Here is a 19,249-nt window from a genome sequence, read left to right as displayed (position 1 = left end):
CTTTTGGGTGAGGTAGGTAGCAGGGATGAAATAGCTACACCATGTGACATCAGCACATGGACATTCTACTGTCTCCTGGAGAACCTTGGCATTCCATGTGATGTCACCAGTGTTGTGGCAACACCAACTGTCATTGGGGCATTGGTGCAGTGTCTCATGTTTCACCTACAGACATGCTGACTAGACGGAACAGGATTCTTGGGAGACAGGATGGAGAGCACAGGGAGATCAGAGGGAGGCAGAAGGAAGATGGCCTTCAGCTTCCATGTCACCCACCAAGAAACAAATGGTTCTGGGGAAAGCACAGTGAGTCCTGGGAAAGGGAAGGGGAGCTTCCTGAAGGAGGAAGGCTTCAGCTGATCCTTCCAGGAGTGGGGCTCAGGAGGGGAGAGATTCTGAGAAGCAATGGGCCTATCCTGATCCTCTGAGTTCTTCAAGAGCAGACCCAGAGTTGAGGATTTTCCATGGTTAGTTTGGCACAGAGCCAGGGATGGTCAAGGCTGCAGCTGCTCTGTTGAGGGCCCTCTGCTTTCACTCTGAGTGGGAAGGAAGCACAGAGGGACTAAAGAGGTTTCAGTTCCAGTCCTGCACTTCACCCACACTGGATTTCTTTTGGTGTGTGTCACTAATAGCAGGGAGAGTAAAGTCCCCTGGCCAGATCTAGAGAGTCTCACATTTGAAATAACAACCACTGGCAGGGCAGGAGCCACCAAGTATTGCCACATGTCAGAGACCCTTAAGGTTTCTGAGTTCCTGCCCTCTCACTAGCCAGTCCTCTTTCCTCTACCTTGAGTGCAGGACTGGGACATGACTCTTCCTGTAAGTATTTGTTCTTGGTGACTGAAAGCTCACCTGGGGATGCCCAGTCCTTAGGTAGTTTCAGTCATACCTTTCAATGGCTGATAACCCCTCTGCTAATATCATGATGGTTGGAATGTATTTTGCTGGAGGTTTTGGCAAAAGCTGCATCATTTCCTATGTGACTCATCATTGTTCCAACAAAACCCACATAATCCTTCACCAGTCCCATACATTGTAACTGCCCAGTGGATCTTCTCTAACGTGCTTGTTCACTTCATGGAACTGATCTTCCTTCCCCATTGTCCTTAGCTAATTTCTTAGCGTCCTTAATTTCTCATCTTATTAGCTGGCGATCATCAGGATGAACAGCCATTCCTGGGTGGTGTGTGGAAAGTGAGTCTTGCTCTCCACACATGATGAACTATTGAATTAGAATGAACTAGATTCTAATGAGTCAGAGAGATCACGGGGTGGAAGGAGGAGGTGGTGAAGGCCTTCCTCTGTGTCTCAGGAGAGGCTCCAGGAAAGGGCAGCTTGGCTTCTGGTGAATTATTGAAGAGCTTTTTATCAGATAGGTAATGACCATTGGCAGTGGCCCTAACAGTCCATTCTTTGGAAATTCTATTGTACCCTGGAGAGCCTGTGTCATTTCCTGTGAAATCACCAGTGTTGTGGCAAGGCCAGCTGCCATTGAGGCATTCACTAAGTGCTTATAGAGTTCACCAATTGACATATTGACATGACTGATCACACTGATTTGCAGAGAAAGCCCTAGTTTCCTAAGAAGGAGGTGAGGCTAGAAATGAACCTTCTAGTAATGGGGTCCCGTAGCTGTGATCATGAAGCAATGGGCCTATGCTGCTTGTCCGGGTTCCTAAAGAGCAGATCAAAGGTGGAGGATTCCTGATGGTTAGTTGGCAGAGGGCCAGGATTGGTCAAGGCTGCAGCTGCTGTGCAGGAACCTCCTTCAGTTCATTCTGCATGGCAAAAAAATGCAACAGGAGGCCCAGAACCACTAATGTGGTATCAGAATGGGATGTTGTTGCACTTTATATCTGATATAAATAGGAAGAATGGAAACCCTCCATCCATGTACCCAGGTCTGAAACATTCAGTTTGTTTTAGTCGTGGACACAGGTTATCACGGCTGGGAGGTGAAAACCACTAGGCTGGACTTTTTTGCATCACATCAGGTATGAGATGACATTTTCAAAACAACATGGCCGGCCTTGCTTATGTCTTTCAGACCCAGGGGGGGCTTCAGTAAGGCCTGAGGCATATATCTAGCCATAATGATTGGAGACACACACATGGCTTATGAGGCCCAGCTTAAGGAGAGATGTTCTGATCTTTAAAGGCTTCACTGGGTTCCATGCTTTTCCTCTTCCTCAGGCCTCCTCTTGGGACTCCGCATGATCTTCTTAGCTTATGCCATTTATCTGTACAAATTCACATGTGTTTGTATACCTACAGGGACTGCTAGGAAGGCATCACCCACACCCTTCTTCCTCACTGAGCAGGAGCACCAGCTGAACCACGTGGAAAAACTGAAACTTCAGCTACAGATGATGACCAATGACAGGAATGAACTGCGTGAATACCTGGCCCATTACAACAATGAGTTGAACAACAGGTATTCATCATGCCCTGTTCTCTGGTGACTGTCTTGACCCTACTGTGTCAATTCCAGCAGTCCTTGGGTCACTGGAAGCTGCACCTGCAGGGTGACCTGCACAAACAAATTTTCCTGAATGCATCTGAGAGGCAGAACTGAAGCCTGTAGGAGTGAGATTTGTCACAGACTGTTCTGATTCCTCCTAATGAAACCCAGAGCCTGTGGCCTGAATCACAATCCACAGAGAGGGGCAGTAGGGTGTAAGATCACAACATGCATTTCAAGAGACCTTGACAGTGTTGGCTTATAGGAGATGCTGGGTGCTCTGATTTTAACCTGAGTCTCTGTATTTGACAAGATATTTTTGCTTGTTGCTCTGGGAGTAGCTTGAAGGGCCTGGTGGTTCTACTTGGTCCTTCTGTGTGTGACTGGAAGGGCTCGTGTCCATCTCTGCTCCTCTCTGGTCTTGTTCCTTATACTGTGAGACAATGCCACCTACCTACATTTCTTGTCATCCTAATTGTGTGTGGGTTTGTGTGTGTGTGAATTGCTCTCCAAGGGGCCCAAACATCACAATCATGGCAGTGGCAGGTTTTGCCCTTTTCAGTTCCCTCTCCCTTGATTAACCATTAGATTACATTCCTAAATTTAGGCCCCCATTTCATTCCCTTTTGTGGACACTGACTCATTCTTGAAACTAAACACCAAAGTCCAACAATCAAAATTCATTACCCGCCTACACTTGTCAACCTGTCCAATCAGATCTCAGCAACTCACCCTAGCACAGACTCAAACTTTGTATTTCAAATCCCACTGCTGAAAAAAGCCTGCTGCATGTTGTCTGCCTTTGCCTGATCCAGAGGCAGGCTCCCAATGCCTTGCTTGCCCTGCAGGGAAATGCATCTCTTTGTGCTGACGATTTGGTGTCTCAGTGTGTTCTGTACTGTCTGTGACAGGCTCCATTACAGTGTGTGTGTGTGTGTGTGTGTGTGTGTGTGTGTGTGTGTGTGTGTGTTGTGTGTGTGTGTCCCTTCAGATCGTGTGAGTTGGAGGTTGATAGTAGGCCTGAGGATTTGCCTGTTTCAAAGATTTCAGGTGATATAAGTGCTGAGACCAGGGAGCTCCACTTTGAGCATCACGGTTCTCAATCTTTGTGCTCACCCAGGTGCCTCGTTGGAATAACCTTGGGAGTTTTATAAAGCTATCCACATAGAGTGCCTACTCAAGCCAATACTGACTATGAGTTCTGGATATCCTTGTAAGGACAAACCATTTCTATTCTAACATCAGTGGAAATGTCATCACAGATTTCATGTAGGCCCACACCTGTGGGCCTACATAGAGAGCTAGTCTACTCCTCCAGGCCTACTGAGGGAGCTCATGTAGGTCTGTCTCCCTCCCTGTTGACACCCAGCCTTTTCTGGCCCTGGGGCAGGGTAAGAAGTCTATTGCACATCAGGCGTTCCCAGTACATAGGATTCAGGGTGTGACATCCAGTGGGCTAGGGTAGTGCAAAATACATCCTTAATTCATGGGGTCCCTGAGGCCTGTGTTCACAGGGTTCTTTGCTCCTGGGGCTATGCCCTACCACAGGCTGAATTCTGATCATGAGATGCAGAACACAGAGCATAAGATGGATATGGCAGATGTGATGAAATTACCCAAGGAAATTAGTGAGGCCTTGTACAAGTGTACAGAGCTGAGTGAGAAGACCAAAATCTCCCGGTGAGTGCCTGTCTGGGTTGACTCCAGAACTTGGTAAGGACTGCTTCTTGTTGTCTGAAGTTTCTCCAGTCCTGCCTGACCTGCTGTCAGGAGGAATCTGTCCCACCTGCCTCCTGCAGCCAAATGACCCAAATAAACACACAGAGGAACACATTACATACAAACTGTATGGCCAACGGCTTAAATTTTCAGGCTAGCTGGCTCTTTCATCTTAAATTAACCCAATTCTATTATTCTGTGTTTTCCCACATGGCAGCTGCATTGCCAGGCTGCTGGCATGTTGCTCCTTGGGTTGCGGCTGGCATTTCCTCCACCTCTGCCTTTCTTCTTTGTCTCTCCTGGATTTTCATGCCTGGCTCCTTCCTGCTGTGCCATAGGCCAAAGCAGCTTATTTATTAACCAATGTGTAGGTAGAGTTTTCCTGCGTGCCCACAGTCAGGACAAATCTTTGTCACCAGCCAGTCCCACAGCCGCTCAGACACAACCAAGAAAACACAGAGACTTATATTGCTTACAAACTGTATGGCCATGGCAGGCTTCTTGTTAACTGTTCTTATAGCTTAAATTAATCAACTTCTATAAATTTATACCTTGCCACGTGGCTTGTGACTTATTGGCATCATCACATGCTGCTTGTCATGATGGCAGCCTGCAGAGACTCCTTCTGCCTTCCTGTTCTTTCTCTTCTCCTCTCTATTAGTCCCGCCTATTCTTCCTGCCTAGCCACTGACCCATCAGTGTTTTATTTATTGACCAATCAGAGTAATTTGACATACAGACTATCCAATAGCTCCAATGAGAGCATTACATATTCACAGCATACAGAAAGACATCCCACAGCATCTTCTTCCCTTCTCCACCTTTGAACCAAAGTGAGGGCTGAAGTTCTAGTCTGTTTACCTCTTAGCAAGCAGCCTGCCTTATAGCTCATGGATTTGTGCCTCCTAGACTGAGTTCTCCTAAGTGTGAAGAGTGGAAGAGCCCTTTCCAACTTTTCCTGGTCAGCTTCTGGAACTTCTAGACAGAAAATATAGTTTGCACCATGGTTTATGTGGCTCTGGCAGGAGCTTACAGAGCTGGTTTCCATGGGACACACAGATGGAATGTACTCCAGATGGGTCTTCTGTCTCCCTCAGAGCATGGTTTCCCTCTAACTGCTCATGTTTTCCCAATACCATGAACAGTTAAGCACCAGTGTATGTGTGCAGGAGGCAGCAGATCCAATCTTCCGAGGTACATGGATCCCTTTTGCTGTCAGGGTATTCAGAAGTAGTGTAAATCTTTCTGGAATTTGGCTATTCTCTGGCTTTGGCCTGCACCTGAGTGATGCTGCCATGGCTAATGAGGGCTCCAGGCCAGGGCTGTTGGGGATGGGGACATGGGACCTTGCAGGAATCATGGTATTAGGAAGCAGGAGTGGCAGATGGAGGTGGACCTCATTATTTCTTGTGATATTTCAGCACCCTCTACAGTCAGCACCTGAGTGAACAGACTCAGCTGAAAGAAAAAGTGAGAATGTTGCTAGAAGACAAGAAAAAGCTGCAGGAGGAGCAGATTTTACTACAAGAGTCCTGTGTGGAGGCAAAGAGGCTCTGTGAGGAGGCCCATGGGAAGATGTATGACCTCTGGACAAGGCAGCTGCGGGTAGGTTGAAGCAGTAGGGCCAACCTGGCCACCAGTTTGACCATACACACACATATGCACACACCCATGTAACCATCTACTTACTTATCCAACTGACCCATCCCATCCAATAGTTCACTTCTGTGATCATTTACAAGTCTTTCTGGGGAGTTAGCCTCTTAGAGCAAGCAAACCCTACTGCTCTGCTGGAAGCCACAATCCATTGAGGGAGACTGGTCAATCACATACCACTTACCTGTATATCAGTATGGAAGGAGCCATGCTATGATGGAGCCACAGAGATCTGAGTGAGTCAGGTCAAGGGTCTGGGTCTCATTTGCTTGGCAGGGGTCATGTGAGATCAGAGGCAGACACAGCATGGAAGGAGGAACACCCCCTGAAAAAGCCACATGACCGGGTCTCATTGACATGTTTTTGGGTGTCATATGGCATTTTACCCTCTTGTTCCCAGACTGCCATGGTGTTTTCTTTACTTGGCCAAGGTATTGGGTCATAATTCAAAAAGCTAAATTAACAGTTTGTCACTACTCTTTGCTGTGAGTGGAATTGGCCAGTTCTCCCATCCTGGATCTTACATTCAGAAGCTCACTGGATGACCAGGGATGTGGCAAGGGCTTATAATAGGCGGGGGTCAGGGTGGCAGATTTGAGCCAACTGTATCAACATAGCCTGCAGAAACACAGCATGCTTCCCCAGGCATTTTTAGTCCAAAATGATGCAGAATTGTGGGACTTACATATAACAGCTAGTGTGAGGAGTATTAATCCAACTGGTAATGTCATCCTCATTCTGTGTGATGTCCTCCTCATTGCGTTCTGATCACTGATGATTTGAGGGGTATGTGTCTGTGTATGAGTGTGCCTGTCTGAGGGTGCATACATCTGTGGTTGTTTTAGAAGGTCTGATGATGACATCGAGTGTCCTCTGTTGTTTTCTCCCTTATGTTCTTCAGCCCGGGTCTCTCACTGAACCTGAAAATTTCTGTTCTTGCTAAGCTGGATAGCCACAGATCCTTGGATCTCCTGTCTCCTCACAGTAGAGCGTCCTGTCTTTTTCTGTCTCATTTCATTGCTAAGTGGTACATTTGGTCAGAAAGAGAATTGACTTGTTGGTTTCTCTTAATTTTTAAACATTTTTATTACTTTGGAATTAATGCGTCTTATAATAAATAACAAAAATCAAACAATGTAGCTACTTTAAAAATAAAAAAGTAGATTTCTTTTCTTTCCCAGCATAGAGGTAACTTCCCAGGAAAGGTCTGTTTTGTCTACTGGCTTTACAACATGTAATCTGATACTCTGAAGCTCACTCTTAGGACAGAGTACAACTCATAGTTGTATAGAGTGCTGCACTTTAGAAAAGTGCTGTGGATGACCTAAATAACCTTCCACTGACAGGCCTGGGGCTGTTTTCATATAATGTGCACTGTAATCTGGTCAAAGGTTGTTGGGTAATGACAATGGGTGACTTCTAGTCTCTGGTGATGTCGATGTCTTCTGTGGAGGAGTCGGGGTAAGTTTAGTGAGGAGACTATGATGGTTCAACTTAAATCTATCAGGAGGCTTCATGTCCCACCCTCTTCCCCCAGCACTTGGTTTTGTGTGGTCCAACTCAGTTGTGCAGAGGTTGTTACTTATCTGTACGATCAGTGAGTCTGGTGTTAAGAACTTCCCTTGGAAGGGAAATAAGTTCAGGCCAGGGCAGAAGAGCTTAGCTGGGTCTAAGAGGCTTGTAGACAGTAGGGAGGACCCACTACCTCCCCCTGGAGTAGAAAAGGTGCTGCACCATTCTAGTCTTGTACCTTGCCTTTCTGGATTCAAGAAAGGTGTGTGTGTGTGTGTGTGTGTGTGTGTGTGTGTGTGTGTGTGTGTGTGTGTGTGTTCTTGTTGTTGCTGTTGTTGTTGTTATGTGTATCTTTGGGGAATGAGAATATGTGTTTGAGCCTCTGTGGGTATGTTCACTCTCTCATGGAACAATGGAACATCTTTAAGAATGATGGAGATGGATTTCAATGAGAAAGTACTGTGCCTAATCTGGTTAGTACCACTTTGCCTCCATCAAAGAACAGATGTTGTTGCCCACCCTTCTGCATATCCACACAGGTAACTACAACCAAAGGCCACATAACTGATGCATGTCCACACAGCTAACTACAACCAAAGGCCACATAACTGATGCAAGCTAAAAGTTTTTCAGGTATTTGTAGAGGCAGAATCATTTATCTGCGAAGAAATCCTCTGGAGAAAAACAAAGTAAAGGGGTCCATGAAGGTGAGAGAGAGGCTACTGAGAGGCAGGAAAGGCCAGAAAGGTTTGTGTCCCTCTCAGCTCTGGGTGAAATGATGCTGGTGACTGATGACGTCCCTGCATCCTGTTTTGTTCTCCTCATCGCTTACTGCCATTTTCCATTCACCTTTGCCTAACTTTGGTTCAGCTAACCTTGCCCTTGGAGCTGGCCTGAACTTTATTCTCAGAGAAATTCTGAACGGCAGAGGTACTTGTGGCTGCATCTCAGCCCAGCAGAAGTCCCACAGCTATGCTGAGGTGTGAGATGAGGTTGTCTTAGGGTACCGCTTAGGCTCACCATACTCTCAAGTACCCACTCCATGTTGTGTCTGTAGCACTCAGAAACTGCTTTTATTCCAAACCTCTTCATCCTGAGTTAAATTCAGCCTGATGGAGAGTTGGGAGAAATGTAAAATGGTGCAGCCCTGTGAGAAGCTATGTGCAATTATTCAGAAAGTGGAACTATAGACTTCAGGTGGAGCATTGATTCCAGAATGGAAAGTGGTGTCCACAGAGAATAGGGGACAACAGGGATACAGCAGGACTCATCAGAACAGTCCAACTACAAACTCTTCAGATACCCATTACTGATGAGTGCAAACATACAATGTGGTCCATATTGTTAAGTATGGAATGATATATGCAGTCATTTGGCCGTGAGTTAGTCAAACTTCTGTTCCTCAAAGAAATCCCTGACACAATCAACTTACTTGGAGTACAGGTTACTATAGACTCAGGATGGTAGAGATTTTCTAGTTTTCTGAGCTCATTCTTTTGGGCTAAATTGAGGCAACCTGTGTTATAGAGAGCTTCTTTAGGAGGAAGCTGCCCTCCTTGGAGGCACTGGGAAGCACTGAGTGAGAGCAAGGGGCTGGTCCACTGCCATCTAGTGGTCCTGTGCTGGGGAACTAAGCCTTCAATGCACAGACTGGGGAACTTGCTAGGAGAGTTTAGATTACAGATCAAGGAACCCTGGTGTTCACCTGTCTGTGTACAGGTTTTCAAGGCAAGCACTGCATTGACTTATCTACGCACTGAGTTCTCCCAGGTTACCAGGCATGCACATGTTATACAGACACACAAGCAGGCTGTACATCTGCACATATAAACTAAAAATAAACTAAAAAAATTATCAAAACCGAGTAAAAGTACACAATATTTTCCACATCCCTGTGCTCAGAGCATCCTGTGTTTCCTGCCTCCAGGCAGGAATATGGGTAGAGAGGTTTTAGGTTAATGAAAGGTAACTTTGTTTGCCATAGTATCCCAGGTGATCTCTTCTTACATAAGAGTTATCTGGAAAACTAAGTGTGGATGGAATGTAGTGTGCTTGTATGTGTACATCCATATGCATGTGTGTGCTAGAGAGAGAGAGAGAGAGAGAGAGAGAGAGAGAGAGAGAGAGAGAGAATGCTTGTTTATGTACATGGTGTGGAAACCTCCCCTAAAAACACAATCTTCTAATGAACAGGAACATCAAAGTCTTAAGGAACATCTTCAGTTCCTAATGAAGCAGAAGGAGCTGTTCACCTGGCAAAGGGACTTGGCAGTAAAGCTGCAGCATCACTTCACTGTGTCCCAGATGAGGTAGGAGCCCAGGCTTCCAGAAGCGGGTGGATCCAAGTGGGTCTGTTGTACCTGGATCTCTGTCCTTTTTGAGTTTTGTCAATTGGCAAAGCTGCCAGCCACGGGCAGGGAAAGAACGCCTCAGAGTGTCATTGCTGGCTCAGTCAATATGAAGCAATATGTTCGCTCCTTGGTCTTATGGGGACTGTGTCCCCTTCTTCCTTTCTGAGAACTCCTGTATGCTCTAATATCTCATATCTTAGATTAGATCTCCCCAAAAATATCCCTATGGCAGCCAGAAACGTGGAAAGGAGAATCATTGATCATGAAGGAAAGTGTGTCCCCTGCATCTTTTCCATCAGGAACATCACATTTAGAGATAAGTGTCCACCTTTTGCAAATCTGCATAAAGCACACTTCTGCTGATTGCAGGCTCTCTGCAGTGTTTATCAGTTTCTCATGAGAAGATTTACTATGGTCATGAACAGAGTAGGAGCTGACAAGTTAATCCCATGCAGAGTTTTAAACTGTAGGAATAACCAGAGCCTTCTTTGCATTGCTGTGTAGGCTCCACTAGAGGGCAGGCATAGAGTTTTCCAGAAGGTTCACATTCACCTGGTATCTAATCAAGGCCAGGGATATCTTTCCTGAACTGTGCCTAAGACTTTAACATACTGATATTTCTCCAAAATGATGTCTTTGGACTGTTGGAGAAATGTGCTGTTTTGTTCTAACCCAGCACAGTATGTACTTATCAGTTCAACTTCTAGCAGTTTTTAAAAGCTGAGAAAAAAATCCTGCCCAGGTGCTCTCTGACCCTTTTCCCTTGGTGAAGCAAGGAATAAACTCAGGTGAAAGGTACTGGTGGATTGTCTACCTGAGTAGCAGTGGTGGGGCTCACAGCTGACATGGCAGGTCCCCACCAGGCTTGTGCCCCAGCTGCCTTCCTCCCCTAGGTTTGAAAACCTCCAGCAGGAACTGGAGCAGACCACAGCCCAGGAAGACAGCCTCCTGCAGAAGGAGCTGCTGGTGCAGAAACACTATGTTCCAGGCAAGTAAGCCACCATTGAGTCCCATCCCCAGCAGCCAGGGTGTTCATGGGGTGTGTTTCCTTCCTTCACTTTTGATTACTAGGGATAAATAGGCCCTGATTTTTCTTGACAGTGGCAAAGCACAACTGTTTCTGAATATTTTCTTTGCTGATTTTCCCTAACAGCACCTCTTCAGAAAGCTGAGAAGGCTGGAAGAAGCCAGAGACACCTTGAAGGCATGATATTCTACACTCCAGGTTCACGGCCTCCTCAGAAAATGCCACCTCTTTTCAGCTGTGAACTCACTAGTGAGGCAAATATCAACCTACCATCAGGCAATCCAGCCACAATCTGATCCACATCTGTGGCTCACTATTCCCAGAGAAAAGATTGTATCACAAATAGTCTGAGATTCAGAGAACACAACACAAATTACTAAGAACCCTGACATCCATCAGCACGTGGCCCCAGTGAGGGGCAAAACAAAATGAAGAGGACACGTGGGTAAGCAAGAGTTCTTCTGTCAGCTTCCTATCAAGGGCTTTGACAAGCTGACTCCATATGTGATGGAAATCTGACAAGGAAGACTGTGTTAACATCACACTGCCATCCAGACAGACCACACCCTAAAGCATAAGATTCTCTCTACTGCAGTGCTGAATCTGACTTGTGCAAGCTGACTTGAAGCCATGTCATGTGCAAGTTTTGCTGAAGATAATTCACTGCAGAGAATAAGCCAGTTCCTCACCTCATTTGCTCTCCCCTAATGAAATTCCAAGTGATCATGAAATTTGCTTAATTTTTTTTGTTTATATGTTGGGATATTTATGCTTTGGATTTTGGTGTTCTTCATTTTGGTTTAAGGTTTTGTTAATTTTTGTTATTTCTTATATTCTTGTCAGTGTTTTAATAGTTTGCTAAGGCTATACACTGTATATAAGGACTGCTGTTTTGAAAGCACCCATTGAGTAAAATGAATGTGTTTTATGAATAAAATGCAATTTCAAACTTCACTCTGAGACTCTTCTTTAGGCAGGTGAGGTTTCCCACTCCTGTAACCTCTGAACTCACAGACTTTGATGTATCTCAGTAAGTTCCAGGATTCTTGAGCTGCACAAGGATTTCCCAGCCATGGGACTCAGAGCTATTGTCAGGCCCAAACTACTCTTAAAATTCTATACCTGTCTTGTGCATTGGTCAGGGTTTTATAGGGTTACAGAATGAATTTCTAGATATACAAAAGGCTATGTTTTAGAATGACTTAGAGGCTGTGGTCCAGCTAATTGAACATTGGCTGGCTATAATCCAACGTCCTTAAATCCAGGAGTTGCTCAGTCCACTATGCTTGATGTCTCAGCCCATCAGCAGTATAGTCTGGAATCCCAAGGAAGTTGGCTCCAATGCCAGTGAAGCATGGACTTGCTAGCAAGGTGAGAGCAAGTAGCTAAAGAGCAAAACTCCCTTCTTCCATTTCGTTATATGGGCTTCCAGCACAAGGCCTGGCTGAGATTACAAGTGGGGTTTTGGGGCTCAAAACATCTGAGTTATAGGTGTTTCTTTCCCCATTAATATCCAGATTAACGGAATGTCTTTCTAATGCAAAGATCAGGATTACATGTGGATCTTCTCTCTTCAAATTAAGCAAAAGTACCTCACAGGCATGCCCCTCCATTTTGGGGTTTTAATGAATTTCAGATGTAATAAATTTGACAAACAAAAATAACTCTCACAACTGCACCCTTGTCAACTTGACACACAATTATATCTTTTGATGTCATGACTAATTTCCCAATGTAAAACAATAACCAGGTCTTATTATTGCCTAAACATGATATAATTATTCCAAGTACAACACAAAGGCATTATGTATTAGACCAGCTCAAAATTATGCCTAACATGGTTTAATTATCCCGTGTAGTTGGAGTTTTCCTGTGTCCACCCAGCTCCTGCAGCCGCTCAGACCCAAGTAAACACACAGAGACTTACATTACTTATAAACTGTATGGCCACAGCAGGCTTCTTGCTATCTAGTTCTTATGTCTTAAATTAACCCATTTATATTAATCTATAAGTTGCCATGTGGCTTGTGGCTTACCGGTACTTTACATCTTACTTCTCATGGTGGCAGTGGCTTCTCCTGACTCAGCCTTCCACTCCCAGCATTCTCCTCTCTGCTTATCCTGCCAATACTATACTTCCTGCCTTGCTACTGTCCAACCAGCTATTTTGGTTTTTTTAATCAATCACTCAGAGGAACACATTCACAGCATACAGAAAGACATCCCCAGCAATCCCTGTACAACTGCAAATACATTATAAAGTTAGAATAAGTGGCAATATGTCTGGAGGGACATTCTTTTAGTATCTCAAATTTAAATATGATGACCATCAATATTCTCCCTCTTTTGGAATAAATTTGGTTTTATTTATTTGTTTATTTTTGTTTTTACATCCTAACCAAAATTTCCCCTCCATCCTCTCCTCTCAGTCCTTCTCCCAACCTTACTCTTCCTGCTCCCCATCTGTTCCTCCTTTTTTTTTTCTCTTCAGAAATGGCAGACATCCTGTGCATATGTGCCTGCCATGTTATATCAAGGCATGACTTCTTACATTAAGGCTGAACACAGGAATTCAGTAGGAGGAATGGGTCCCAAAAGCAGGCATTAGAGACAAGCCCTGCTCCCACCGTTAGGAGTCTCACAAGAAGATCAAGTTATACAATTATAAAATACATGGAGAAGACATAGGTCAGTCCCATGCATGCTCCCTGGTTGGTCGTTCAGTCTCTGAGTCACTATGAGCCTAGGTTAGTTAGTTCTGTGGGATGATTGTGGGGCTCCTGACCCCACTAGCTCCTACAAATATTTAATTGTTTATTCACTATTTTATGTTCAGTGGTGTTTTGCCTTTATGTATGCCTCTGTGAGACTGTCAACTCCTCTGGTCCTGGAGTTACAAACAGTTGTGAGCTGTATGAGATTTTTTTTGTTATTTTAAAAAATTAATTATATCATATGATAAGTGTATAGAAATCTTCTGATTGGTATTTAAAATAATAACATCTATCTATCTACTTATTTTGTGATGAGGAAATAAATACATCTATACAACAGAGAGAGAATGAACATACAATACACGCTATGCCATTCTGTCATTCTGTTCATATGAAGGTCAGTGAACAAATTAGGAGGAGTCAGCTCTTTCCTTCCACCCATCTACCCATCTCATTGGCCCTTCCTGGTACTTTTCATGATCGACTCGTGGCTTTCTGCCTTAGAGGGTTTTCTTGTGGTTCTGAAAGTTAGAGAATATTTTAATGTTAAAAGGCATTGTGAAAAATTTGTGCAGAATTTTGTTTCAAATGAATGATACTTTTAATAAACATAACAGGCACTCAGAGTTGAAGACAGGAAAGAGCTGACACATCAAGCTGGCCATTAGGAAAGTTCTGCTGCCTCCTTGGCTGGTGTCTGGGAGTTGGGATTTCAGTTTATCTTTATATTTATATATGCATGTATATGCAGTTAGATGTGGTTGTACATGTAAAGTATATCATATAGATACTTATATAAACATAACTATACTCATAGTTCTGTATACAACATGCATACTATACACATGCATACCAATGCCACAAAGGTTGTTTGTTTATATTTAATTTCTTTTTATGCCAATTTATTGTATGTCTAATTGGAATTCAAAGTATAATTCTGCGTGTGTGTGTGTGTGTCTGTGTGCATGCAAAGGTGTAGACACATACATGTTCTTAAATGTATGAATGTGGGCACATATTTGTGTGTGTTGTTTGGAAACAAGCATGTGTGTATTGTTGCACAACACTGATGCGCCTTCATCATTTATGATGGGGTAGTAGCACTATTACAGTAGGGTGGGGCATGCTTGATTATGCTTCACTCTGTGCATGGAACTTGCATGCTTCTAGAGCACTGATGTTGTCTACCATGTTACTAACAACGTGTCAATGTTTCAGGATCTTTCTTAGGTGGATATCTACAATCTATGTCACATGTTAAGTCCCTCAGATACCATTTGACACCAAGCACAGATAAGTTTTCAGTTTCTCCTTCCTCCTCCAATGCACTTTCAGATTAGAGGAAATCACCCCCATCAAGTAAGTCTAACTATGCTTACTGGCCATCAAGAATTTGGTGAAGAGCAGGAAATTGTGGGTGCCCAGGTTCCAATGATGCTGACAGGAAGACTTCCAGGTGGGCTGTTCCTACTGCAACTGTCGCCACAGGCATGTAGGCTGAGACAGCAAAGGGGCATCTCTGCTGGGCAACTGTATAACTTCTCTTCTTCCCGATTCTGCTGCTGCAGACAGGAAAAGGATTTCAAACTCTGTGATTAGATAGCTGGTTTATTTAATTAATTAATTAATTAATTAATTAATTAATTTATTTATTTATTTATTATGTACACAGAAGAGGGTACCAGATCTCATTACAGATGGTTGTGAGCCACCATATGGGTGCTGGGAATTGAACTCAGGACCTCTGGAAGAACAGCTGGTGCTCTTAACCTCTGAGCCTTGAGGCAACCCTCCCTAAATCCTGTTAGGCTTTGAGGGTAGCACAGTGCTTACACTTCATCTAGAAATCACAGGAAGAATTTCCCCACAGTTTTTCTTTTATAAGTGAGATTTGATCGGTTGAGGACCAGTAGAAAAAGATGTTAATTCAGTTTTGTTCTCTTTCTTTTTGCATGCCACAATTCTTAAGTGTAGGTTTCCATCCACAATAAGATAGAGGAATGGAACACTGTGATACCATGACTAATTCCTCAGATCTCTAAGATGGCTCCTTCCCATTGTCCTTCAAATGTCTTGTTAGGGCAGGAAAAAAAGCATCCATGGAAAAGAAGAACAAAAAGGAAACCCAACAATTAAGGACCCTGAGTAAGAAGGATTGCTGGAAATCTGAGACAAGTCTTCAGGGATAAACTTTCAGGGAAGGGGAGAGGCATGAAGTCAAAGAACAGTGGGAGATTGGGAAGGGGTATGCCCAGAGTGGGATATTTCCATTATTTTCTACTCCTAATCTCCACTTGTGTTTCTTAGAAAAGATGAAAACAGCTGAGGCAGAGGCAGCTCAGGACTGTCCCAGGACTCCACTTTCCAAATGGGACAGGATGAACTGCTGTTACACTGCTATCCAGTGAGTGACAGCCTCAGAAGTCATCAACTACCATGATGAGAGGAGGTAGGGAAAGCCTCATGGCTTTCTGCTTTCTGGTCAATCCCACTTCAAGGTGTGTTTAATGATGGTGAAGGGACAGGCTGGAGGGCACATTTCAAACAGCTCTGTTCCCCCATACCCAGGTCCTGAATATGGTACAATAAAAGCTTCATGATGAGAGACTCTTGATGATAAACTGAGCATCAGAAATAATGGACCAATATTTGAACCATGTACATATGGACTGAGTCTGACCTTTCCCTATGACCTTCCTCTTCTCAGCAGTGAAGTTCTGTAGTAGGAAATGATTCGATGGGAAATTGTCCCCAAGCAATGGTGAAAACTGAAGCCTTCAGGCACCTCCCCTAATTACTAGTCGAAAGACATCTGCATAGCTTCACCACCTATGTGCTTCCCTGAGCAGAGTGTGGCCTGGCCTCTGTGACACTACACAAGGAATCATTGTCATGGTTACATGTGTGCCCTTGACAGGTTGGCAGCTCACTCTATTAAAGTTGGCTGTGATTCACAACAATAATAACATGAGCAGGAATCAATTTCTGGTAAGTCAGTGCAGACATTTTTGTGGGAAGACCTGATCTCACATCAGTGTGTGGACATGATAAGGAGCTTTCTTGAAAGAGATCACGAAGGCATGGTTCATTGTTCCAGGGGTTTTCAAGGTAGAAGACAAATGACATTTTGAGAAGTGTTTCCATAGCAAGGACCTGTGGAACAGCCTCATAGTGCATGCAATAAATGACATACAGGAGAGGACACCATGCCCACACTGCATAAGAGGCCCCATGAAGATCTATACAATCCTCATGTGCCTATCAAGGCAGCATCTAGATCAATGGAGGACCAGCCTCTGTTGTTATATTAACTCCCTGTGATATCCCTTCATGGGAGCAGATCATGGAAGGAAAGGCAGCAGGGACCTTGTTGGGACTCTATTTTGTTATCTTTATTGAGAAGCAACAATTTTCCACATGAGCTCATGGTGCCTCTTTACCATGGCCACAGTCACTAAGGCAACAGCAAGGACTCTCACAAGCACCACTGTCTCTTCGCTACTTCCCCCTTTCTATTTGTATAATATGTAGTTTATTTCATCTGGAGTCTGTGCTGTGTGTTGGTATCTGTGCCCATTTTCCTCGTAAAGAGCCAATATTCCTGAGGATATACTTGAGATGTAAGTGAAGAACAATAAATACAGTCCTCTATCAATATTCACATGTTATTTCTATTCAGAAAAGCTGAGCATAATCCAAGGCTAATTACAAATACAAAGTAGCTTCAGTCAAACCTCCACTCAAATGTATCTGCTGCTTCAACCCTGAAGAGAAACAGGTACCAACAGTCCCAGAATATCAATATAACAAGGCTTAACTCTAACACAAAAACTACCTGGACACAGCCACACCCTTAAAGTACCCCAGGCCAACATGGCCCCTGAAAAGACCCATGCTAAGCACCTAAAGTGAAAGTAGACCAGGATTAAACATTAAACCGAGATGTCAAGAGAGAAGTATTCCAAGGCCTAAGGATGAATCTGATGAAGACCAGAAATAATGCCTACATTAGCAATGGCTTACCTCACCCAGAAAGGCCAAAGACCAACCCTAGGAATGAAAGGCAAAACCATGACCTAAAAGAGGCCTTCACCAAAACCTGAAGCTGAATAAGCTCTGGCTCAGAGGAAAAACAGAGGTATCCCTGGACCAGTCCATTAAATGGAAGAGCCAAGGGCAAAGGAGAAGAAGGAAAAGTAACAAAATGAAATGAAACAAAAAGAAAAGAAAAGAACACCCATGCCTAACCTTGACCCTGAAGAAGGCTGGCCCCAACCAAGAGGGAGATGAGTCCTACGCTATCCCTCAGAAGAAAAAGATCTGGCTCAAAGAAAGAAAAGGAGAGTATCCATGCCCCAACTTTACCTGAACTGAAGCCAGGGCCTTCACCAAGATGAGAAGTTGGCCTCAGCACACCTCTGACCCTGAAGAAGACTGGCCCAAACTAAGGAAGGACGTGGGCCCAGACCAATTCCTCAAATGAAAGAGGACGGGGGAAAAGCAGGAAAAGGAGAATGCAAGAGTGCTAACACTTACCCTGACAAAAGCATGAATCAAAACAGGGAGAGAGGACGACTTGGGACATTCTCCACAGACCAAATGAAGAAGCAGGTCTGGGGCATATTTTGACTGGGAAGAAATCGGAGCTCATACAAAACTCATAGAACAAGCCAGGCAAAATCAAAAGTGGAAATGTTACAGGCCAACAATAGACCTTCATGAAGATAAACCACAAAATCTAAAATTAAGGGAGCTCCTGCCAACCCAATGAGAGATACATGGTCAGACTTAATGTTGACCCTAGGAAGCACAGTTTGAAGAGACAATTTAAATGGAAGCTGCTCCAACCACAATGGAGAACTCTTCCTAGGACAAACACTGATATCAAGTAGCCAAGGACCAAGCCCTGTGTGAAAGGAGACCAGGGAATTCAAGAGAAGAAACATCCTGACCATAAACTGCTATCAGTGGAGACCTGCAGCCTACTGAGCAAGAATTAAACTCAGAAGCTCTGAACTTTAAGGATGTGTGGGCAGAATATTCTCTTATTCATCCAACACCCTAACCAAAAGGGAGCCAGAAACACCTCAATTGTTGTCAATTGAGCCGAAGGCTCCTTTACAGTTGAAAGCAAATGGACATCATTAACATATTTGGTAGTTAGAAGGAACCTTGAGGCACAATGATCCCAGACCTCAATTTCACTCAATGTTTTACAGTCAATCAAGGCCTCAAAAGAGACACACAGAAGAATGTTTATTGAAGAACTTAGACTCACAGACTTCATGTACAAATATAAGTTGACATCCTGGCCAAGACTGAGAGCTGAAGAGATCTATGTGTAAAACAAAAATATTTACAAAGCAGTTGCTACTACACTAAGTAACAATGGTAGCATCATCTAAAGGGCTATGACCTGTCAAGCCAGTGTCTTTTGAGCAGGTACACAGTAGCAGGTACTAATTCCTTCCTATAGTGCAGGCCTCACCAGATCAGAAGGAAGTTAATTACGCAATAACACTCATGCCACTATTACAATAGTGATTTTCTCATATTCTGTATGCTACCACTTAAATTATATTTTCTTATGCTGAAATAAAAAGTCTTAATTTCATGAGATCCTATTTGTTGATTTTTGGTCTCATTTACTATTGGACAAGAGTCCTATTCAGAAAATCCTTACCTGTGCTTAGCAGTGGGAGTATTTTCCTTACTGTGTCCTTTGGCATTTTCAGGGTATCTGGTCTATGGCACATTTGGTGCAGAGCTTGTGTTTGGTAGAAGATAGAGAGCAGAGTTTCATTTTCTG

At 43.9% G+C, this 19,249-nt stretch overlaps 3 protein-coding genes across 3 annotated transcripts in view; 2 read left to right on the top strand and 1 right to left on the bottom strand.

Annotated features, from left to right (window-relative positions):
* LOC102906506 (vomeronasal type-2 receptor 26-like) overlaps positions 1 to 19,249 on the bottom strand; it is a 194,515-nt gene that overhangs the window by 171,073 nt on the left and 4,193 nt on the right. The window lies entirely within an intron of this gene.
* LOC107400489 (disks large homolog 5-like) overlaps positions 112 to 19,249 on the top strand; it is a 127,838-nt gene continuing 108,700 nt past the window's right edge. The window contains exon 1 of the mRNA XM_076560675.1: positions 112 to 149. Within this exon, the coding sequence (XP_076416790.1) occupies position 149 (1 nt within the window). The 5' untranslated portion in view covers positions 112 to 148. The remainder of the gene's footprint in view (positions 150 to 19,249) is intronic.
* LOC121820881 (disks large homolog 5-like) lies at positions 2,214 to 6,230 on the top strand. Its single transcript, XM_042270072.2, has 3 exons — positions 2,214 to 2,434; positions 4,010 to 4,141; positions 5,602 to 6,230. Exons 1-3 carry the CDS (start codon positions 2,214 to 2,216, stop codon positions 5,792 to 5,794), a joined length of 546 nt encoding a protein of 181 aa, XP_042126006.2. The 3' UTR covers positions 5,795 to 6,230.

Source organism: Peromyscus maniculatus, chromosome 23, assembly GCF_049852395.1.
Source record: "Peromyscus maniculatus bairdii isolate BWxNUB_F1_BW_parent chromosome 23, HU_Pman_BW_mat_3.1, whole genome shotgun sequence".
NCBI classification, from domain to species: Eukaryota; Metazoa; Chordata; class Mammalia; order Rodentia; family Cricetidae; genus Peromyscus; species Peromyscus maniculatus.
Note: the sequence above shows the minus strand (reverse complement) of the source record. Positions and strands in the feature narration are given on the sequence as shown.

Coding starts and splice junctions, on each gene's coding strand:
- LOC121820881 (XM_042270072.2), top strand. CDS start 2,214: ATGATCTTCTTAGCTTATGCCATTTATCTGTACAAATTCACATGTGTT. Junction 2,435..4,009: donor AACAATGAGTTGAACAACAG/GTATTCATCATG, acceptor GCCCTACCACAG/GCTGAATTCTGATCATGAGA. Junction 4,142..5,601: donor GAGAAGACCAAAATCTCCCG/GTGAGTGCCTGT, acceptor GTGATATTTCAG/CACCCTCTACAGTCAGCACC.